The 21737-nt window shown below is 37.7% G+C and overlaps 1 protein-coding gene across 1 annotated transcript in view; it reads right to left on the reverse strand.

The window, feature by feature from the left end:
- DLD (dihydrolipoamide dehydrogenase) overlaps positions 1-21737 on the reverse strand; it is a 44605-nt gene that overhangs the window by 623 nt on the left and 22245 nt on the right. The window contains exons 9-13 of the mRNA XM_036918965.2: positions 12844-13034; positions 11924-12094; positions 11433-11622; positions 1009-1146; positions 36-125 (exon numbers count right to left, since the gene is read on the reverse strand). Coding sequence (XP_036774860.1) covers positions 36-125; positions 1009-1146; positions 11433-11622; positions 11924-12094; positions 12844-13034 — 780 coding nt within the window. The remainder of the gene's footprint in view (positions 1-35; positions 126-1008; positions 1147-11432; positions 11623-11923; positions 12095-12843; positions 13035-21737) is intronic.

Below are 21737 nucleotides of genomic sequence, written 5' to 3' on the forward strand. Positions count from 1 at the left end.
GGTAGCCATTAATTCCATAGGTTTTTAATAATTACCGGATGTGCATGACAGACTCTAGCTATATCTTCACAGGATGCTCCATATTCCAATGCAAGAGCAGCTTCATTTACCATTTCACCAGCACCCTTTAAAATAATGAATCAAGAAGTAATTTTGTTACCTTGGCAAAAACAATTAACATGCTAATGGGATAGATTCTACGTTAGAGCAGTTATCTAACTCCTCCAGTCAGAAAAAGCTTTTAACACAGAAAAGTCACATCTAAGTTAAGAGCTTGAGCTCTGGAGCCAGATGGCTTAGACTCAAGTCCTACCACTTAAATATCCCAAACACTCACTGACTGTGTGTGCTACATTTCCATTTATTCACCTCAAAAATGCAAACATCTACTTAAAATTAATCCATGTATTTAATACATTAGTCTATTATCATTATTGTTACATCAGATACCTAAGAGGAGTTCAGTGGTAGGAAAGGCTTCTCTTAAAAGGTAATATCTGAGCTGGGACCTGAAAAATAAGGCTCTGGTCATGTAAAGATCTGGAAGCAGAGCGTTCCAGGCAAATGGTTCTTCCAGCACAAATGGGAACAGAGCAGCAAGTTTGGTCTGTTATGAGACTGAGAGAAGGCCCATGAGACACGCGATTAATGAGCAAAAGGGAAGAATGGGAAGAGCTGAGGTCAGAAAGGTGGGCAGGACCAGATTTAGCAGGTACTATACATAACAGTCTGAAGTTGAAAAGGGCCACTTGTGAGTTTTAAGCAGGCACATGTTTTAAAACAAAGGGATAGTCTTAGTTGGAGTATGAAAAGTACATAATATGGTGGGCAAGACTGAAAAGGCTACTAGTACCTTGCTAGAAAAGACACACAAAGAAGCCATATTTGAACTTTGGCTAGTAAATAATTAACTCAGAATGTAAATAGCAAGGTCTCAAATTAATCTACTAAATAAATAGCAATACTTTCCTGAAATTCAAACGGAGTTTCTGGTTTTACAACACTCACTGGTCCTAGAATATGTGCTCCCAATACTCGGTCCGTTGATTTCTGCCCAAGAATCTTCACCATGCCATCTGTGTCAGCATTTGTCTTTGCTCTGCTGTTAGCAGCAAATGGGAATTTCCCAACTTTGTACTCAATACCCTGTGAGACAGAAAATGAGGACCTACATAAATCCTGAATTCATTCCCATTGGTGAAAGCATCTGTCATACGTCCAGAAAATAAACCTCAAGAAGACAATTCTTCATGTAGTATATGGAAGGCAAGACTAAAGGGCTTGTTAATGAAATGTATTTTGGGTACCAAAGTGAATGCAAATACCAGTCCATCTGGGTATATTTCAAAGCCAAATATAAAAGCTCTGGAATTACTAGTTTTTGAATACAGACAAGCAAATGATCTCCTTTTATGATACTAACAAAGGAAAAAATATTCTACATAGTTATTAAAATGCAACTATAAATGATTCTCAGTCACCAGTGTCATTTACTCAATTCATACCTTAAATTACTCTCATTCAAAAGAAATTGAAGATGACACAAGTAAATGGAAAGATAGTCCAGGCTCATGGATAGGAGGAAATAATATTGTCAAAGCAAACTACAGAGGGAGGGGCGGAAGATGGCGGCGTGAGTAGAGCAGCGGAAATCTCCTCCCAAAACAACATATATCAATGAAAATATAACAAAGACAACCCTTCCTAGAATAAAGACCAGAGGACACAGGACAATATCCAGACCACATCCGCACCTGAGAGAACCCAGCGCCTCGCGAAGGAGGTAAGATACAAACCCCGGCCAAGCGGGACCCGAGCGCCCCTCACCCCAGCTCCCGGCCGGAGAAGAATAGGCAGAGCGGGAGGGAGACGGAGCACAGGGCTGCCGAACACCCAGCCCCCGCCATCCGGGCCAGAGTGCAGGGCGCTCGATACTAGGAAAACAGGGCAGCAAGAACAGTGAGCAGGCACTGGAGGCCAGGTGCCGGAGGACATAAGAAAAGTGCACAACCATTTTTTTTTTTTTTTTGCTGTTTTGCTGTTTTGTTTTGGCGAGCGCTTTTTGGAAGTCTTAAAGGGATAGGGAGCCCAATACTAGGGAAACAGGGCAGCAAGACCGGTGAGCAGAGGCCTGAGGCTGGCGACAGACAATAAAGAAAAACGAGCGGCCACTTTTTTTTTTTTTTTTAATTTTTTTTTCTTTTTTTTTTTTTTGGTCGTTGTTTTGTTTTGGCGGGTGCTTTTTGGAAGTCTTAAAGGGGCAGGGTGGGACACTTTATCCAGAGGTAGGGAATGCGGGGATCTCTAGGCACCCTAACCCCTGGGCTGCAGGGAGCAGGGAGGCCCCTTACGGAAATAAATAGTCTCCCAGCCGCTCCTGCTCCAACGCGACTCCACCACTTTGGAGTAGCTGCCCGAGCCAGGCCACGCCCACAGCAACAGCAGAGATTAACTCCATAGCAGCCGGGCAGGAAGCAGAAACCCTGTCTGCGCGCAGCTGCGCAGCACAAGCCACTAAAGGTCACTGTTCTCCCAGGAGAGGAGGGCCACAAACCAACAAGAAAGGAAGTCCTTCCAGCCATCACTCGTCGTCCCAGCTCTGCAAACTATTCCTATCACCATGAAAAGGCAAAGCTACAGGCAGACAAAGATCACAGAGACAACACCAGAGAAGGAGACAGACCTAACCAGTCTTCCTGAAAAAGAATTCAAAATAAGAATCATAAACATGCTGACAGAGATACAGAGAAATACGCAAGAGAAATGGGATGAAGTCCAGAGGGAGATCACAGATGCCAGAAAGGAGATCGCAGAAATGAAACAAACTCTGGAAGGGTTTATAAGCAGAATGGATAGAATGCAAGAGGCCATTGATGGAATTGAAATCAGAGAACAGGAACGCATAGAAGCTGACAGAGAGAGAGACAAAAGGATCTCCAGGAATGAAACAATATTAAGAGAACTGTGTGACCAATCCAAAAGGAACAATATCCGTATTATAGGGGTCCCAGAAGAAGAAGAGAGAGGAAAAGAGATGGAAAGTATCTTAGAAGAAATAATTGCTGAAAACTTCCCCAAACTGGGGGAGGAAATAATCGAACAGACCATGGAAATACACAGAACCCCCAACAGAAAGGATCCAAGAAGGACAAAACCAAGACACATAATAATTAAAATGGCAAAGATCAAGGACAAGGAAAGAGTTTTAAAGGCAGCTAGAGAGAAAAAGGTCACCTATAAACGGAAACCCATCAGGCTAACATCAGATTTCTCAACAGAACCCCTACAGGCCAGAAGAGAATGGAATGATATATTTAATACAATGAAACAGAAGGGCCTTGAACCAAGGATACTGTATCTAGCACGACTATCATTCAAATATGACGGTGGGATTAAACAATTCCCAGACAAACAAAAGCTGAGGGAATTTGCTTCCCACAAACCACCTCTACAGAACATCTTACAGGGACTACTCTAGATGGGAGCACTCCTAGAAAGAGCACAGAACAAAACACCCAACATATGAAGAATGCAGGAGGAGGAATAAGAAGGGAGAGAAGAAAAGAATCTCCAGACAGTGTATATAACAGCTCAATAAGCGAGCTAAGTTAGGTAGTAAGATACTAAAGAGGCTAACCTTGAACCTTTGGTAACCACGAATTTAAAGCCTGCAATGGCAATAAGTACATATCTTTCAATAGTCACCCTAAATGTTAATGGGCTGAATGCACCAATCAAAAGACACAGAGTAACAGAATGGATAAAAAAGCAAGACCCATCTATATGCTGCTTACAAGAAACTCACCTCAAACCCAAAGACATGTACAGACTAAAAGTCAAGGGATGGAAAAACATATTTCAAGCAAACAACAGTGAGAAGAAAGCAGGGGTTGCAGTACTAATATCAGACAAAATAGACTTCAAAACAAAGAAAGTAACAAGAGATAAAGAAGGACACTACATAATGATAAAGGGCTCAGTCAAACAAGAGGATATAACCATTCTAAATATATATGCACCCAACACAGGAGCACCAGCATATGTGAAACAAATACTAACAGAACTAAAGGGGAATATAGACTGCAATGCATTCATTCTAGGAGACTTCAACAAACCACTCACCCCAAAGGATAGATCCACTGGGCAGAAAATAAGTAAGGACACAGAAGCACTGAACAACACAGTAGAGCAGATGGACCTAATAGACATCTATAGAACTCTACATCCAAAAGCAACAGGATATACATTCTTCTCAAGTGCACATGGAACATTCTCCAGAATAGACCACATACTAGGCCACAAAAAGAGCCTCAGAAAATTCCAAAAGATTGAAATCCTACCAACCAACTTTTCAGACCACAAAGGCATAAAACTAGAAATAAACTGTACAAAGAAAGCAAAGAGGCTCACAAACACATGGAGGCTTAACAACACGCTCCTAAATAATCAATGGATCAATGACCAAATCAAAATGGAGATCCAGCAATATATGGAAACAAATGACAACAACAACACTAAGCCCCAACTTCTGTGGGACACAGCAAAAGCAGTCTTAAGAGGAAAGTATATAGCAATCCAAGCATATTTAAAAAAGGAAGAGCAATCCCAAATGAATGGTCTAATGTCACAATTATCGAAATTGGAAGAAGAAGAACAGATGAGGCCTAAGGTTAGCAGAAGGAGGGACATAATAAAGATCAGAGAAGAAATAAATAAAATTGAGAAGAATAAAACAATAGCAAAAATCAATGAAACCAAGAGCTGGTTCTTCGAGAAAATAAACAAAATAGATAAGCCTCTAGCCAGACTTATTAAGAAGAAAAGAGAGTCAACACAAATCAACAGTATCAGAAACGAGAATGGAAAAATCACGACGGACCCCACAGGAATACAAAGAATTATTAGAGAATACTATGAAAACCTATATGCTAACAAGCTGGGAAACCTAGGAGAAATGGACAACTTCCTAGAAAAATACAACCTTCCAAGATTGACCCAGAAAGAAACAGAAAATCTAAACAGACCAATTACCAGCAACAAAATTGAAGCGGTAATAAAAAAACTACCAAAGAACAAAACCCCCGGGCCAGATGGATTTACCTCGGAATTTTATCAGACATACAGGGAAGACATAATACCCATTCTCCTTAAAGTTTTCCAAAAAATAGAGGAGATGGGGATACTGCCAAACTCATTCTATGAAGCTAACATCACCCTAATATCAAAACCAGGCAAAGACACCACCAAAAAAGAAAACTACAGACCAATATCCCTGATGAACGTAGATGCAAAAATACTCAACAAAATATTAGCAAAACGAATTCAAAAATACATAAAAAAAATCATACACCATGACCAAGTGGGATTCATCCCAGGGATGCAAGGATGGTACAACATTCGAAAGTCCATCAACATCATCCACCACATCAACAAAAAGAAGGACAAAAACCACATGATCATCTCCATAGATGCTGAAAAAGCATTTGACAAAGTTCAACATCCATTCATGATAAAAACTCTCAGCAAAATGGGAATAGAGGGCAAGTACCTCAACATAATAAAGGCCATCTATGATAAACCCACAGCCAACATTATATTGAACAGCGAGAAGCTGAAAGCATTTCCTCTGAGATCGGGAACTAGACAGGGATGCCCACTCTCTCCACTGTTATTTAACATAGTACTGGAGGTCCTAGCCACGGCAATCAGACAAAACAAAGAAATACAAGGAATCCAGATTGGTAAAGAAGAAGTTAAACTGTCACTATTTGCAGATGACATGATACTGTACATAAAAAACCCTAAAGACTCCACCCCAAAACTACTAGAACTGATATCGGAATACAGCAAAGTTGCAGGATACAAAATCAACACACAGAAATCTGTGGCTTTCCTATATACTAACAATGAACCAACAGAAGGAGAAATCAGGAAAACAACTCCATTCACAATTGCATCAAAAAAAATAAAATACCTAGGAATAAACCTAACCAAAGAAGTGAAAGACTTATACTCTGAAAACTACAAGTCACTCTTAAGAGAAATTAAAGGGGACACTAACAGATGGAAACTCATCCCATGCTCGTGGCTAGGAAGAATCAATATCGTCAAAATGGCCATCCTGCCCAAAGCAATATACAGATTTGATGCAATCCCTATGAAACTACCAGCAACATTCTTCAATGAACTGGAACAAATAATTCAAAAATTCATATGGAAACACCAAAGACCCCGAATAGCCAAAGCAATCCTGAGAAAGAAGAATAAAGTAGGGGGGATCTCACTCCCCAACTTCAAGCTCTACTATAAAGCCATAGTACTCAAGACAATTTGGTACTGGCACAAGAGCAGAGCCACAGACCAATGGAACAGACTAGAGAATCCAGACATTAACCCAGACATATATGGTCAATTAATATTTGATAAAGGAGCCATGGACATACAATGGCGAAATGACAGTCTCTTCAACAGGTGGTGCTGGCAAAACTGGACAGCTACATGTAGGAGAATGAAACTGGACCATTGTCTAACCCCATATACAAAAGTAAAGTCAAAATGGATCAAGGACCTGAATGTAAATCATGAAACCATTAAACTCTTGGAAGAAAACATAGGCAAAAACCTCTTAGACATAAACATGAGTGACCTCTTCTTGAACATATCTCCCCGGGCAAGGAAAACAACAGCAAAAATGAGTAAGTGGGACTATATTAAGCTAAAAAGCTTCTGTACAGCAAAAGACACCATCAATAGAACAAAAAGGATCCCTACAGTATGGGAGAATATATTTGAAAATGACACATCCGATAAAGGCTTGACGTCCAGAATATATAAAGAGCTCACACGCCTCAACAAACAAAAAACAAATAACCCAATTAAAAAATGGGCAGAGGAACTGAACAGACAGTTCTCCAAAAAAGAAATACAGATGGCCAAAAGACACATGAAAAGATGCTCCACATCGCTAAATATCAGAGAAATGCAAATTAAAACTACAATGAGGTACCACCTCACACCAGTAAGGATGGCTGCCATCCAAAAGACAAACAACAACAGATGTTGGCGAGGCTGTGGAGAAAGGGGAACCCTCCTACACTGCTGGTGGGAATGTAAGTTAGTTCAACCATTGTGGAAAGCAGTATGGAGGTACATCAAAATGCTCAAAACAGACTTACCATTTGACCCAGGAATCCCACTCCTACGAATTTACCCTAAGAATGCAGCAATCAAGTATGAGAAAGATCAGTGCACCCCTATGTTTATCGCAGCACTATTTACAATAGCCAAGAATTGGAAGCAACCTAAATGTCCATCGATAGATGAATGGATAAAGAAGATGTGGTATTTATACACAATGGAATACTACTCAGCCATAAGAAAAGGGCAAATCCAATCATTTGCAGCAACATGGATGGAGCTGGAGGGTATTATGCTCAGTGAAACAAGCCAAGCAGAGAAAGAGAAATATCAAATGATTTCACGTATCTGTGGAATATAAGAACAAAGGAAAAACTGAAGGAACAAAACAGCAGCAGAATCACAGAACTCAAGAATGGACTAACAGGTACCAAAGGGAAAGGGACTGGGGAGGATGGGTGGGTAGGGAGGGATAAGGGGGGGGAGAAGTAGGGGGGTATTAAGATTAACATGCATGGGGGGGTAGGAGAAAAGGGAGGGCTGTACAACACAGAGAAGGCAAGTAGTGATTCTACAACATTTTGCTATGCTGATGGACAGTGACTGTAAAGGGGTTTATAGGGGAGACCTGGTATAGGGGAGAGCCTAGTAAACATAATATTCATCATGTAAGTGTAGATTAGTGATACCAAAAACAAAACAAAACAAAAAGGGCAGTTCCTGTGTGGTAACCTCCAATGAGTTCTACACAAGGGTATAAAGGGCACATAAAAGTGTAGGCAAAGGGTCTGTTTGTGTTTATACAGAAGATCAAAGCCTAATTGGGCTACCCTGAAAATGAACTAAGATACGATATGAAAGAGAACTTCCAACATCAGCACTCTCTGGAAGACTCATGCCAGAAGATGATCATCAAAAAACCCCAACAAAGATCCATACACTGCTACAGCTGTAGATGCACTCATCCCACCAGCTCCTGGACTTGCCGTGGGAATGAAGAAGGAGATATCTAAGCTGGCCTGTGTGTACAGTAAAACAACAAATTTGACTGGATCTATACTGTTGGAACTCAACCAAGAATTAGGAGAAGTGCAAATTGTAGCGCTCCAAAATCTTACAACTACAGACTATTTACTGTTAAAAGAACATAAGGGATGTGAACATTCCCCAGGAATGGGTTGTTTTAATTTGTCTGATTTCTCTCAGACTGTTCAAGTTCAGTTGGACAATATCCACCATATCATAGATAAGTTTTCACAAATGCCTAAGGTGCCTAACTGGTTTTCTCGGTTTCACTGGAGATGGCTGGTAATTACAGATATGCTTTGGTTATGTAACTATACTCCTATTATGTTAATGTGTGTGCAATTTAAGTAGTAGCTTAAAACCTATACATGTTGAAGTTACTCTACGAGAAGATATGTCAAAGAAATAATCAATCTTCCCATGTTTTCTTCCACCTGCTACTTCTATAGCTTTTCTTCTTCCTTCCTAATTACAACCCTTAAATAGAATTCGTGCCTCATATCAAATTTACCGAGTATCATAATTCTTCCAAGTGGTAAAGATACCTCAAGACAAATGCTGGGCATAGAAGCTACAGGGCATAAATATGCAAGGAAATAAAAAGCTAACCATTTCAAACAATAAGGCTTCTCTCTCACTTACCAACTTTACATTTCCCTGTATGGCCCCAGAAGATGACTGGTTAGCCAGAGACGGGTAAGATTCCTCAAGGGAGGAACAACCTAAGACAGGCACAGTCGCAGGGGGGCCATCAGGTGAGAAATTGGGGATCAACAGAGGTGAGGCTTAGAACTTCACCCCCCCCGTTCTGAGAGAAATCTTCTGCATACGTGGATGTTTTATTGCCCTTGTCTAGCTTGGATTAACACATAGTCTACAGGCACACACCTGATCATCTACATTTGCTCTCTTACAACACTAAACTATGTTTTCTACCTTTATCTTGTATCTACCTACCACTCCAGCATTTTATTAAAAATAATAATAATAAAGAGAGAAATGTGGTATCCACATATAAATCAAGTATAAAAACCAAATGAGTATTCATATTTGAACTGACTGTTTAGAGTTCATAATGCATGAGCAAAACCGAAAGTTTCTGTGATGACTGCCCTTGTACTGTTCACTATGTAACTTATTCATTATGTAAGAATTTGTTCTCCATGTAAGAACTTGTTTGTTATGCCTCAGAAGATTGGAGACTGACGAAAATTAGGCTTGGGGTGGATTAATGATTGTGCATTGAGCATGGACTCCCCTATACAGAATTTTATTGTCGTTAACAACCATTTGATCAATAAATATGAGAGATGCCCTCACAAAAAAAAAAAAAAAAAAAAAGGACAGACTTCCAATGGTAAAATAAATAAGTAACCAGGATGTAATGTATAGCATAAGGAATATAGTCAAGTTATTGTAACAGCTTGGTAGGGTGATAGCTGGAACCTAGAATTATGTATATAAATGTTTTATCAGTGTGTTGTACACTTGAAACTAATGTAATGTAATACTGTGCGTCAACTACCCTTCGATAAAAAAAATAATTATCTTAAAAAAAAAAAAAGCAAACTACACATTCAATGCAATCCCTATCAAAAATACCAATGGACTTTTTCAAAGAACTAGATAAAATAATCCTAAAATTTGTACGGAACTACAAAAGACCCTGAATAGCCAAAGCAATCTTTAGAAAAAGAACAAAGATGAAGGTGTCACACTCCTTGGTTTCAAACTGTACTACAAAGCTATGATAATCAAAACAGTATGGTACTGACACAAAAATTAGACACAGGTCAATGGAAGAGGAGAGCCCAGAAATAAACCCTTACAAATATGGTTAATTACTATATGACAAAGGATGCAAAAATATACAACAGGGAAAAGACAATCTCCTCAATAAATGGTACTGGGAAAACTGGGCAAATACATGCAAAAGAAACTGGATCATTGTCCGACATCATATGCAAAAATGAAGTCAAAATGGATTAAAGAAACCTGAGCACAAACAACTATAGATGAAAATATAGGCAGTATACTCTTAAACATCAGCATTAGTAATTTTTTTCTGGATGTCTCTCTCCAGGCAAGGTAAACAAAAGCAAAAATAAACAAGTGAGACTACATCAAACTGAAAAGCTTCTGCACAGCAAAGGACACCATCACCAAGATGAAAAGGCAACCTACTACACTGGGAGAATATATTCACGAATAATATAGCTGGTAAGGGGCTAATATTGAAAATATATAAAGAACTCTTACAACTCAACACCTAAAAGAAGTAATAATCCCATTAAAAAATGGGCAGGGGACCTGAACAGACATCTTTCCAAAAAAGGCAAAAAGACAGCCAACAGACACACAAAAAGATGTTCAACATCACTAATCATCAGTGAAATGCAAATCAAGACCACAGTGGGATATTACCTTATGCCAGTAAGAATAGCTAATCTAAAAAGTAAAATAAAATAACAAGTTTTGGTAAGGATGTGGAGAAAAGGGGAACCCTCATACACTGCTGGTGGGACTGTAGATTAGTGCAGCCACTATGGAAAGCAGTATGGAGGTTTCTCAAAAAATTGAAGACAAAAGTACCCATATGACCCAGTAATTTCACCCATGGGGAATTTGCCCAAAGAAAATAAAATTGAAATAATATATGCACTCCTGTATTTATCAGAGCATTATTTACAATAGGCAAGATATGAAAGCAACCTAAATGTCCACTGATAAATGAATGGATGAATGGATAAACAATAGGCAGTATATAGACAATGGAATATCAGCCATTTATAAAGAATGTCATCTTGCCATTTGCAACAACATGGATGGACCTAGAGGGTATTATGCTAAGCTACATAAGTCAGACAAAGAAAAACAAATACTGTATGATTTCACTTAAATGTGGAATCTAAAAAACAAAAACAAAATAGAGAGAGAATCATAAACACAGAGAACAGATTGGCGGCTGTGATAGGAGAGGGAGTGGGGGAATGGGAGAATTTGGTTAAGGCGATAAAAAGGTACAAAATTCCAAATATAAAATAAATTATCCACAGGGATGAAAACAGAGCCTAAGGAATAATATAGTCAGTAATATTGTATCTTTGCTGACAGACAATAACTATACCTATCATAGTGAGCACTTAATAATACATACAATTGTCTAATCACTATGTTATACATCTAAAACCAATATAATATTGTGTATCAACTATTTCAATAAAAAGTAATTTTTATAATTAAATAAAACTACCCTCATTCAGGATTACCTCTTCTTTCAACTGCTCTTCTGATTTGCCAACCCAAGCAACTTCAGGGTGTGTGTAAATCACTGATGGTACACAATTGTAGTCAATGTGCACAGCGCCACCAGCCATTCCTTCAACACAGATAATGCCTTCATCCTCTGCCTTGTGAGCTAGCATTGGACCAGCAACCACATCACCAATAGCATAGATACTACCAGAGATCAAAAGAAAGATAGTGAACTTATGAAATCACAGATAAGATGGCATAACTGAAGCTGAGTAACAAAAATATGTTTCTACTTATTAAGTCAAAAAAATATACCAAATACAGCTCTTCAAATAACTGTGAGTTCAGATTTGTATTTTTGGGTAATGAAAAACTTCTAATTATTTTTGCTTTTACATAAGTTTACTATTCTTTCCCAAGAAAGTATGACAAAAGTCTTATTTTCAAAATAGTGTTATAAATAAATTTTTAAATAATTAAAAATGCAGATAATTATCCAACTTACTTTGGAATTTTAGTTTGGAATCTGGTATTGACTGGAATTCTACCTTTAGGATCTAGTTCAATTCCAAGCTCCTCTAGTCCCAAATTCTGAGTAAAGGGTCGTCGACCAATGCAAACCAAGAGTACATCACAAGTGATAACTTCAGCTTTACCACCAGAAGCAGCTTCAATCCTGAACAATGAACAGGATACAGCTGTTAAACACACATCTACTTAAGTAGCTAATGGACTTGGAAATTTAAGACTAGGCATTTCTCAACTGTTGATGACACTTCTAAAAGTGTAAGTTTATTGTCAATATAACAAACATAAGGCTGAGGCAATGAAAAAGTGTACATACCCTCCAGATTTATCATTAAAGATATATTGTATATTATAAAGTATATTATATAATACAATGTGTATATAAATTACAAAACATATTACAGATGTTATAAAGATATCATTAAAAATATAATCAAAACCTCACAAAAATAGGCAGTATAATATAGGTTAAGAACATAGGTCTTAAGAGTCAAAAAGAAGCAATAACAAGTTGTGGCTCTGCCACTCTTATGTGACCTTGAGCAACTTATTTCATTAAATTGTGTAGTTAATAAATAGAATGCCAGGCACATAATCTAATTAATACTATTACTGATTTCCCATCTGTTTAAAAATATTGATTTTACTGATTGTTGGGAATTTAAATTTTTCTGAATGTATAGTATGAAAAAGTACATTATAGTGAAAATATTGGACTAATTTTTCTAGCATCAACTTAGAAATTTCAATGGACTGATTTGTAAGTCATACTGAGTTATACTAACCAATAAAATGGTCTTAAGTAATAAAAAATCTGATACTGGAAACTGAGTGTTTTTCTTCAAGAAGCACACAGACTTCTTGTCCTATCAAAGACAGACAGACAGACATACTTACGAAACATCAATTTTTCCATCTGACTTCTTGGTAGCACCAGTAACTTTTGTATTCAATTTAAATTTAAATCCCTGTTTTTGAAGGATGCGCTGAAAGGTTTTAGATATCTCCATATCAATTCCAACTCCACCAACATGCCCCAAAAACTCAACTGCTGTCACATCTGCACCAAGTCTTTGCCACACTGAACCCTGCAAATAACAATTAAAAGTCATAAAAATAAAAGAGGTTTCCATAACAAATGTTTACTAAATCATCTTAAATAACTGATTGTTAAGACTTCTTTTGTTAATTTGTTCCTATTGGAAGCTCTGAAGTTTAAAATAAACCTGTAGCAAATATGTGTAACTTCATGTATTTATTCAACATTTATTGAGCACCCACTGTATATCCTAGGTACAATTTTAGGTGGTAGGCATGTATCAGTGAACAAAACACTGCCCTCAGGGACCTTATATTCTGGTACAGGAGACACACAATTATGTAAAATTCATGTAGAAGACAGTAAAGTGCTATGAGAAAAATAAAGCAGGAAGTAGAACAAGTAGAAAGGAGAGGGATTACAATTTTAAATAGCATGGTCAGGGGATGGATTCAGTGGGGATGACATTTCTACAAAGACCTGAAGAGAGGGAATGAATATATAGTTGACCTTAAACAACATGGGGGGGGAGGCCAATACCCCACATTATCAAAAATCCATGCACAACTTTTGACTCCACAAAAACTTAACTACTAATAGCCTACTGTTGACTGGAAGCCTTACCATAACATAAACAGTTGACTAACACATATTTCGTATGTTATATGTTATTGATACTGAATGCTTACAATAAAATAAGTTTAAGAAAAGGCTTTTCCAGCCACAAATCTTCAAAAGTTTCCCAATGTTTATTGAAAAAAAGTGGACCCACACAGTTCAAACTCATATTGTTCAAAGATCAACTGTACTTGTATGTGAAACAGGCAAGATGAATTTAACTTTACAGCATTAAAGTGAAAAACTATGACCATATCCTTTGTAAGAATGTGTATTAAATCTTTTGGTTATTTAAAATTCACCACAAGATTTTACCCCTGTAGTCAAATTTGGTCTGTGCTTTCATTTTACAAACTTTATGAATTTTGGGGGTGAGAGCTAAGGTAACTAGACGTAACACAGTGAGACTTAAGAAGCCAATAAGGAGCATATTCAAAACTGCACTACTAATGGATCATGGACCTAAATGCAAAACTCAAGGATATAAAACTTCTAGAAGAAATCACAGGAAAAAATCTTTGTGACCTTGAGTTCGGCAAAGATTTCTTGGCACAATCCATAAAAAAAAAAAAAAAAGATAAAACAGACTTCATGAAGATGAAAAACTTCTGTTCAAAAGAAATTAAAGACCTCAAAGAGAGAAGCCACAATATGAGAGGAAAGTATTCAAAACATTTATATAAATCCTTTATATCCAGATTACATACAGACTTTCAAAACTCAGTATCAAAACCAACAAGCCCAATAAAAAAGACAAAATTTAAACAGGTCCTTCACCACAGAAGATCTAGAAATGGCAAATAAGCACATTAAGAGATGCTCAACATTACAAGTCAATAAAGAAACACAATTTAAAACTATAAAGTGAGACTACTATGAGATATACCTAACCCATCGGAATGGCTCAAATCCAAAAAACAACAATATCAACTACTCATGAGGAAGTGGAGCAACTGAAACTTACATTTCTTAATGGGGTTATAAAATGGTGTAGCTGCTTTTGAAAACACACTTGCTTAAAAGTTTAAACACAGAATTACCATTTGACCCAACAATTATACCTCCAGGTATATACTCAAGAGAAATGAAAACGTACATCCACACAAAAACTTGCACACAAAAGTTCACAGCAGCATTTTCATAGTCCCAAAGTGGAAACAACCCCAACAACCATCAATTGATATAAAGATAAACAAAATGTGTTATAGCCATAATACAGGATATTATAAGGCTATAAAGAGAAATGAAGTATATACAGAACCTTGAAGTTTAAATCTTATGCTATGTGAAGAAGCCAGATACAAAATGCCACATATTGTATGAATCCCGTTTATATGAAATGTCCAGAATAAGCAAATCCATAGTCACAGAAAGTAAATTGGTGGTTGCAGGGGCTGGGAGAGGGGAGGAATGTAGAGTGACTGCTAATGGGCACAGGGTTTCTTTCTGAAGTGACGAAAATGTTCTGGAATTAGTGGTGACAGCTGCATAACTTTGTGAATACAGTGAAAATCATTAAATTGTACACTTTAAATGGGTGACTATACAATGTGTGAATTATATCTCAATAAAGGTTTAAAAAAAAAAATCTGCTCTTCTGGACCTAAGTCATAATAGTAAGAATGTGGAAATGATAAGAAGCATCATCTTGAAGTCTGTAATTCAAAGTAGAGAATGACGAGCACAGATAGACAAGGGCCATACACTTCACGAAAACTGACTTCAAGATCCTGAGTGATGGGAAAGCTCAAATAATATCTACCATTTATTCAGAGCTTGTTGGATACAGGTACTATGTTAAGGGTTTTAAATGTATTATGTTATTAAATTCTAACAAAAATCCAATAAGGCAGTTATTCTTACCCCACTTGTATAATGAATCAACTAGTTGAGAAGCTCACTAATTTAAAAAGAATATAAAGTCATTAAGAGGCAGAGCTGAAATTCAAATTTAAATCTTATCTGATTCCAAAATCTATGTTCTTTAAAGCACTACATTAAACTGGAATGTAAGAAGAAAGGTAAACTATAAAAAATAAAAATAGTCATATGAATATTTGAGAAAGTAAAGAGGTATGTATGACTACACACAGTAAGTTCTCTAGTAAATTTTTACAAAGACATGTTAACTAATTCAGTACAGTAACAGACACCCAAAACATTGTTATCAAGATGTTTGAAATGACCCAGTCTTGTAAAAAAACCTAAAGCAAAAGTGCTGAGATGGAAGAAATAGAATTACTGCTTGGGTATATTACTATACTGACCAACAAAAGAAAGTTAATCTACATTACTCTATTTTTCTTGCTTGTTTTATCCACCCATGAGAACAATTTTCAAAGTGAAATGAACAGAAGAAATATTAAGCAAGAAGCGAATTCCAAGATAAGAAAAACTAGTCATTTTTGATGCATAAACTCACCAAATTAGAAAATGACCTGAAGACTGCAGAACAGACCACCTATGCCTGGGAAGAAGAGAAGATCCCACAGAAAAGGGTAAAGCGGCAGAAGCATGAAGCAGAAGAACCCAAGCCCTTCCCCAATCCCAGCCCACAAGCAGGAAGTGAGCAATGGAGCAGGGAAGGGACAGGCCCTCATGAACGCTGCACCCCTGGCCCTGGAGATCTGCTCTGGGAACATGAGTCCACATTGCACTGGGTTCTGGCAATTAGCAGGGCTGGACACCAGGACAGCTGAAGCAGTATGGGAGGCTGAGACCCCAGCCATTTGTGGAAACAGGCCCAATCTGGCAGTCCCACTGAGACCCAAGACAGGCAGCAGGTTGAAAAGATTTGCCAGGAGCAGGAGGGGTGTCAGAGGGGCAAGAGGTAGAAGGAACTCTCCACAGGAGAAAGGGTACATAGACAACACTTTCCAGCCTTCCCTTAGCCCAACAGATTCAGATTAGGCACTCTCAGGACCAAATGCTCCATTTTCCTCACTGGCGGCTCTGCCCTGAAGCACTTCCCTGCACACCCGCTCACCCTGACTGCTCTGCCCAGTGGCATCAGACTCTGCTGCCTGGCAGGCAGAAGGAGGCATTCCCAGCTTTCTTGACCTCATCTCAACACAAGAGAGGCACCTGCAGGAGCTAGCTCTGAGCGCTCCTCACGCCTCCTGGGTGGCCCAGCACAGTGCCCCACACTCCACCGCAATGCAACTCACTGCCACTGCACAACCGCCCCATCCACCCTGGTAACCCAGCAGCCCCACCACCACTGCAGGTTGGGTAAAGGGCGGCCCAGCCCACAATGATCCCAGAAGACGCCATACTGATCACAAAGGGCCAGCTGAGGCGACTGCCATCCTCAGGAGATTGAGATAGACCAACTGCCAAAAGACACACAGGAAGGTGGTTCCACCCACTGCCCACCAACAGCAACTGGGGCTTCACCACAAAGGAGAACCAGACACTGGAGAGTAAAGAGTCTTGAGCTTCTGGGCACCACAGGATGCCTTCTTCATAAAGCCATTACTCTCTAGACCAAGTGGCATAGAAGATCCATCTAACACAAAGGAAGAAATACAGAAACCCTAACAGAATGATGAGACAGAGGACTATATTCCAAACAAAATCACAGGATAAGACACCAGAAAGAGGGTTGGATGTAATCGACATCACCAATTTTCTTGCCAAGATTTCAAAGTAACAGTCGTTAATATGCTCACTGATCTGCAGAAGAGAATTGACCATCTCAGGGAGGACTTCAACAAAGAGACAGAAGAGTTGAAAAGGAGCCACTCAGAAATGAAGAAAGCAGTAACTAAAATGAAATATATAATAGTGAGAATGAATAATAGATTGCTGCAAGTAGAGGAGACAATGAGATGGAAATTAGAGAACAGAAACAACTAAGCTGAGAAACAGAGAAAAAAAAGGATCTCTAGGAATGAAAGAATGCTAGAAAGCGGTGTGACAACTCCAAATGAAACAATATTCACATAATACGGGTACAAGAAGAAGAGAGAGACAAAGGGAAAGACAGTCTCCTTCAAGAACTAATTGTTGAAAATTTCCCCAATCTGGGAAAGGAAATAAGACACCCCATGGAAGCACAGAGAACCCATAACAAAAGAAACACCAGGAAGACAACATCAAGACATACAATAATTAAAATGGCAAAGATCAAAGACAAGGAGAAAGTATTGAAAGTAGCCAGAGAAAGAAAAAATATTACATATAAGGGAAGCCCCTTCAGGCCATCAGCCAACTTCTCAGGAGAAACTTTACAGGCCAGAAGGGAATAGCATGAAATATTTAATGTAGTGAAACAGAAGGACCTCCAACCAAGAATCCTCTATCCCTGCAAGATTATCATTCAATCTGAAGGACAGATTAAATATTTCCCAGATAAAATAAGGCTGAAGGAATTCATAACCACTAAACTGGCATTACATGATATGTTAAAGGGACTTCTGTAGATGGAAATGTTCTTAAGTCTAAATAGTTCTCAGTAGTGAAAATAAACCTCCAGTAAAGGTAGTAGAATTACTTACCAAGCAAGTACAAGATTAAAACAAAACAAAATAAAACAAAAGGAGTAAAACCAACTACACACAGTCAAGGGATACACAAAAAATGCAGATTATGACATCTAATATATAAAGCATAGAAGAGGAAGAAGAATAAAAAAAGTACTTTTAGATTGTGTTTGAAATAGAGCAATCGTCAACTTAATATAAACTGTTATATAGTCAGCAAACTATATAGTTACGGTAATCACAAACCTAAAGCCTATAGTAGATACACAAACAAATTTTTAAAGAGAAATTCAATCACAACACTAAAGAAAACCATTTGCAAGAGAAGAGTATAAGAGAGGAAGAAAGGAACAGAGAGGAACTACAAAAACAACCAGCAAAAAATTAATAAAAAATGGGAATAAGTACATACCCATCAATAATTACCCTAAATGTAAATGTATTGAATGCACCAATCAAAAGATAGAGAGTGACAGAATGGATAAAGAAACAAGACCCATTTATATGTTGCCTACAAGAGACTCATTTCAGAACTAAAGACATACACAGACTGAAAGTAAAAGGATGGAAAAAGATATTTCATGAAAATAATGGGGAGGAAAAAAGCAGGAATAGCAGTACTAATATCAGACAAAACAGACCTCAAAACAAAGAAAGTAATGAGACAAAGAAGGAAATTACATAATGATAAAGGGATCAGTCCAAGAAGCAACAAGGGGATATAACAATTATAAATATCTATGCACCCAACACAGAAGGCACCTAAATATGTAAAACAAATACTAAGAATTAAAGGGGGAAATAGACTTTAACTCATTCATTTTAGGACACCTTAACATAACACTCACATCAATACATCAACCAAACAGAAAATAAGTAAGGAAAAAGAGGCACTGAATAACGCATTAGATCATATGGACTTAATGGATATATACAGAACATCCCATTTAAAAGCAGCAGGATACACATTTTTTCTCAAGTGTATATGGAATATTCTCCAGAATATATCACATACAAGGCAACAAGAAGAGCCTCAAAAAATTAAAAAAGACTGAAATTGTACCAATCAACTTCTCAGACACAGTGGTATGAAACTAGAAGCAAATTACACAAACAAAAAAGCCTACAAACATATGGAGGCTAAACAACATGTTTCTAAATAATCAATGGATCAATGAATAAATCAAAGCAGAAATCAAGCAATATATGGAGACAAATGAAAATAGAACTGCAACAGTCCAAAATTTGTGGGATGCCACAAAAGTGGTTCTAACAGGGAAGGGCATAGCAATTTGGGTCTACCTCAAGAAACAAGAACAAGTACAACTAAACCGTCTAAATTCACAATTAAAGAAACTAGAAAAAGAAAAACAAAGGAAACCCAAAGTTAGTAGAAAGAGGGGTATAAAGATCAGAGCAGAAATAACTAAGAGAAAGAAGAATAACAGGAAAAAAAGCAATGAAACCAAGAGCTGGTTCTTTGAGAAAGTAAGCAAAATAAACAGACTCCCGAGCCAGACTTATCAAGAGAAAAAGAGAAAGTACACAAATAAAATCAGAAATGAAAAGTAACAATCATAATGGACACTGCAGAAACACGAATAATTTTTAGAGAATTCTATGAAAAATCATATGCCGATAAAACTGAAAAACCTAGAAGAAATAGAAAAATACACCCTTCCAAGATTGATCTGAGAAGAAACACGAAGTCTGAACAGACCCCTTACAAGTAACAAAATTGAATTGGTAATAAAAAACTCCCAGAAAGCAAAAGTCCAGGACCAGAGGGCTTCACAGCTGAATCCTGCCAAACATTTAAAGAGTTAATTCCCATCCTTCTTAAAGTATCCAATGATGTATCCAATAAGGGGTTAACATCCAAAATATATAAAGAACTCATATAACTCAACATCATTATAACAAATAACCCAATTAAAAAACAGGCAGAGGACCTGAACAGACATTTTTCCATAGAAGAAATACAGTTAGCCAACAGGCACATGAAAAGATGCTCCACATCACTAATCATCAGGGAAATGCAAATCAAAACCACAATGAGATATCACCTCATACCAGTTAGAATTCAAAAGACATGAAATAGTATGTGTGGGTGAGGATGTGGAGAAACGGGAACCTTCCTACACTGTTGGCAAGAATGTAAATTGGTGCAGCCACTGCAGAAAGCAATATGGACATTCCTCAAAAAACTAAAAATAGAAATACCTTACAATCCAGTAATCCCACTTCTAGGACTTTACCCAAAGAAAACAAAATCCCTGATTCAAAAAGACATATGCACCCCTTTGTTTATCACCTCATTATTTACAATAGCCAAGATACTGAAGCTAACAAAGTGCCCATCAGTAGATGAATGGATAAAGAAGATATAGTATATATACACAATGGTTATTCAGCCATAAAAAAAAAGAAATCCTGCCATTTGCAACAACATGGATAGTCCATCCTAGAGGGTACTATGCTAAGTAAAATAAGCCAGGCAGAGAAAGACAAACACTGCATGATTTCACTTACTTGCGGACTATAAAAACAACAAAATGAACAAAAGAGAGTAGATTCACAGACACTGAAAAATGACTGGTGGCTACCATGGGGGAGGGGTTTGGGTGGGTGGGTAAGATGGATAAAGGGGCACAAAAATTTTCAATCATAATATAAGCTGGTCATGAAGATAGTAGTACAGCATGGAGAATATAGCCAGAGATTCTGTAATACCTCCCTATGTTGACAGACAGTAAGTGTACTAGTGGGGGTGAGGATTTAATAAGATGGGTAACTGTTGAACCACTGTGTTGTATACTTGAAACCAATACAATATTGCATATCAATGATATTTCAATAAGAAAATAAAAAATAAAAAAGTGAAAGATGAACACATAAAAAATAAAAGATGAGTGGATAAAGATATGGTAAAATGGAGTATTATTCAGCCATAAAAAAGCAAGAAATCCTACCATTTCCAACAACAGGGATGGACCTGGAGAGTATTACAGTAAGTAAAACAAGCTAGGCAGAGAAAGACAAATACCATATGGTTTCACGCATGTGTGGAATTAAAAAACAAAACAAAACAGAAACTCAGACACTGAGAAATGTCTCATGGTTAGCATGGAGATGGGGCAAGTGTGGGTGGGTGGGTGAAATGGGTGAATTTGAATAAACAATTAGGAGAAAAAAGGGAAAGCAATCGAAACAGGAAAGGACAGATAGCAAAAAAGTATCTATGAACTAGAAAATCTGATAAAGAGCCTGGATACTAGCAATAACTGAGTAAGAGAGGAAAGGAGGGTATGGTTAGAGAATAAAATGTCTTGAATTTGTGATTTTCAAGGCAGAGCAATTAATTCTGAGTGATTACAAGGTACAGGGGCCCTGGAAAAAGATACCGTAAAATGGAGGGAAGAGGTCACTGGAAATATAGTAAAGTTGCCAGATGGACAAGAAGGGAGAACAAGGGAAGCAGAAGGTATGCAACAGAATGACCTGTTGAGTTTTTAAGCACAACTCAGTCAGAAAAGTGCAAGTAGTTTGACATTTCTCAAATTTAAGAGGGATCAGGATAAGACTGGAAAGGAAGGTAAGAGCCAGATCACGTAAGTCATGCTCTTTATCTGAAATGTAATTTGCTGAGA

This window comes from Manis pentadactyla, chromosome 7 (genome assembly GCF_030020395.1).
Source record: "Manis pentadactyla isolate mManPen7 chromosome 7, mManPen7.hap1, whole genome shotgun sequence".
Lineage (NCBI taxonomy): Eukaryota > Metazoa > Chordata > Mammalia > Pholidota > Manidae > Manis > Manis pentadactyla.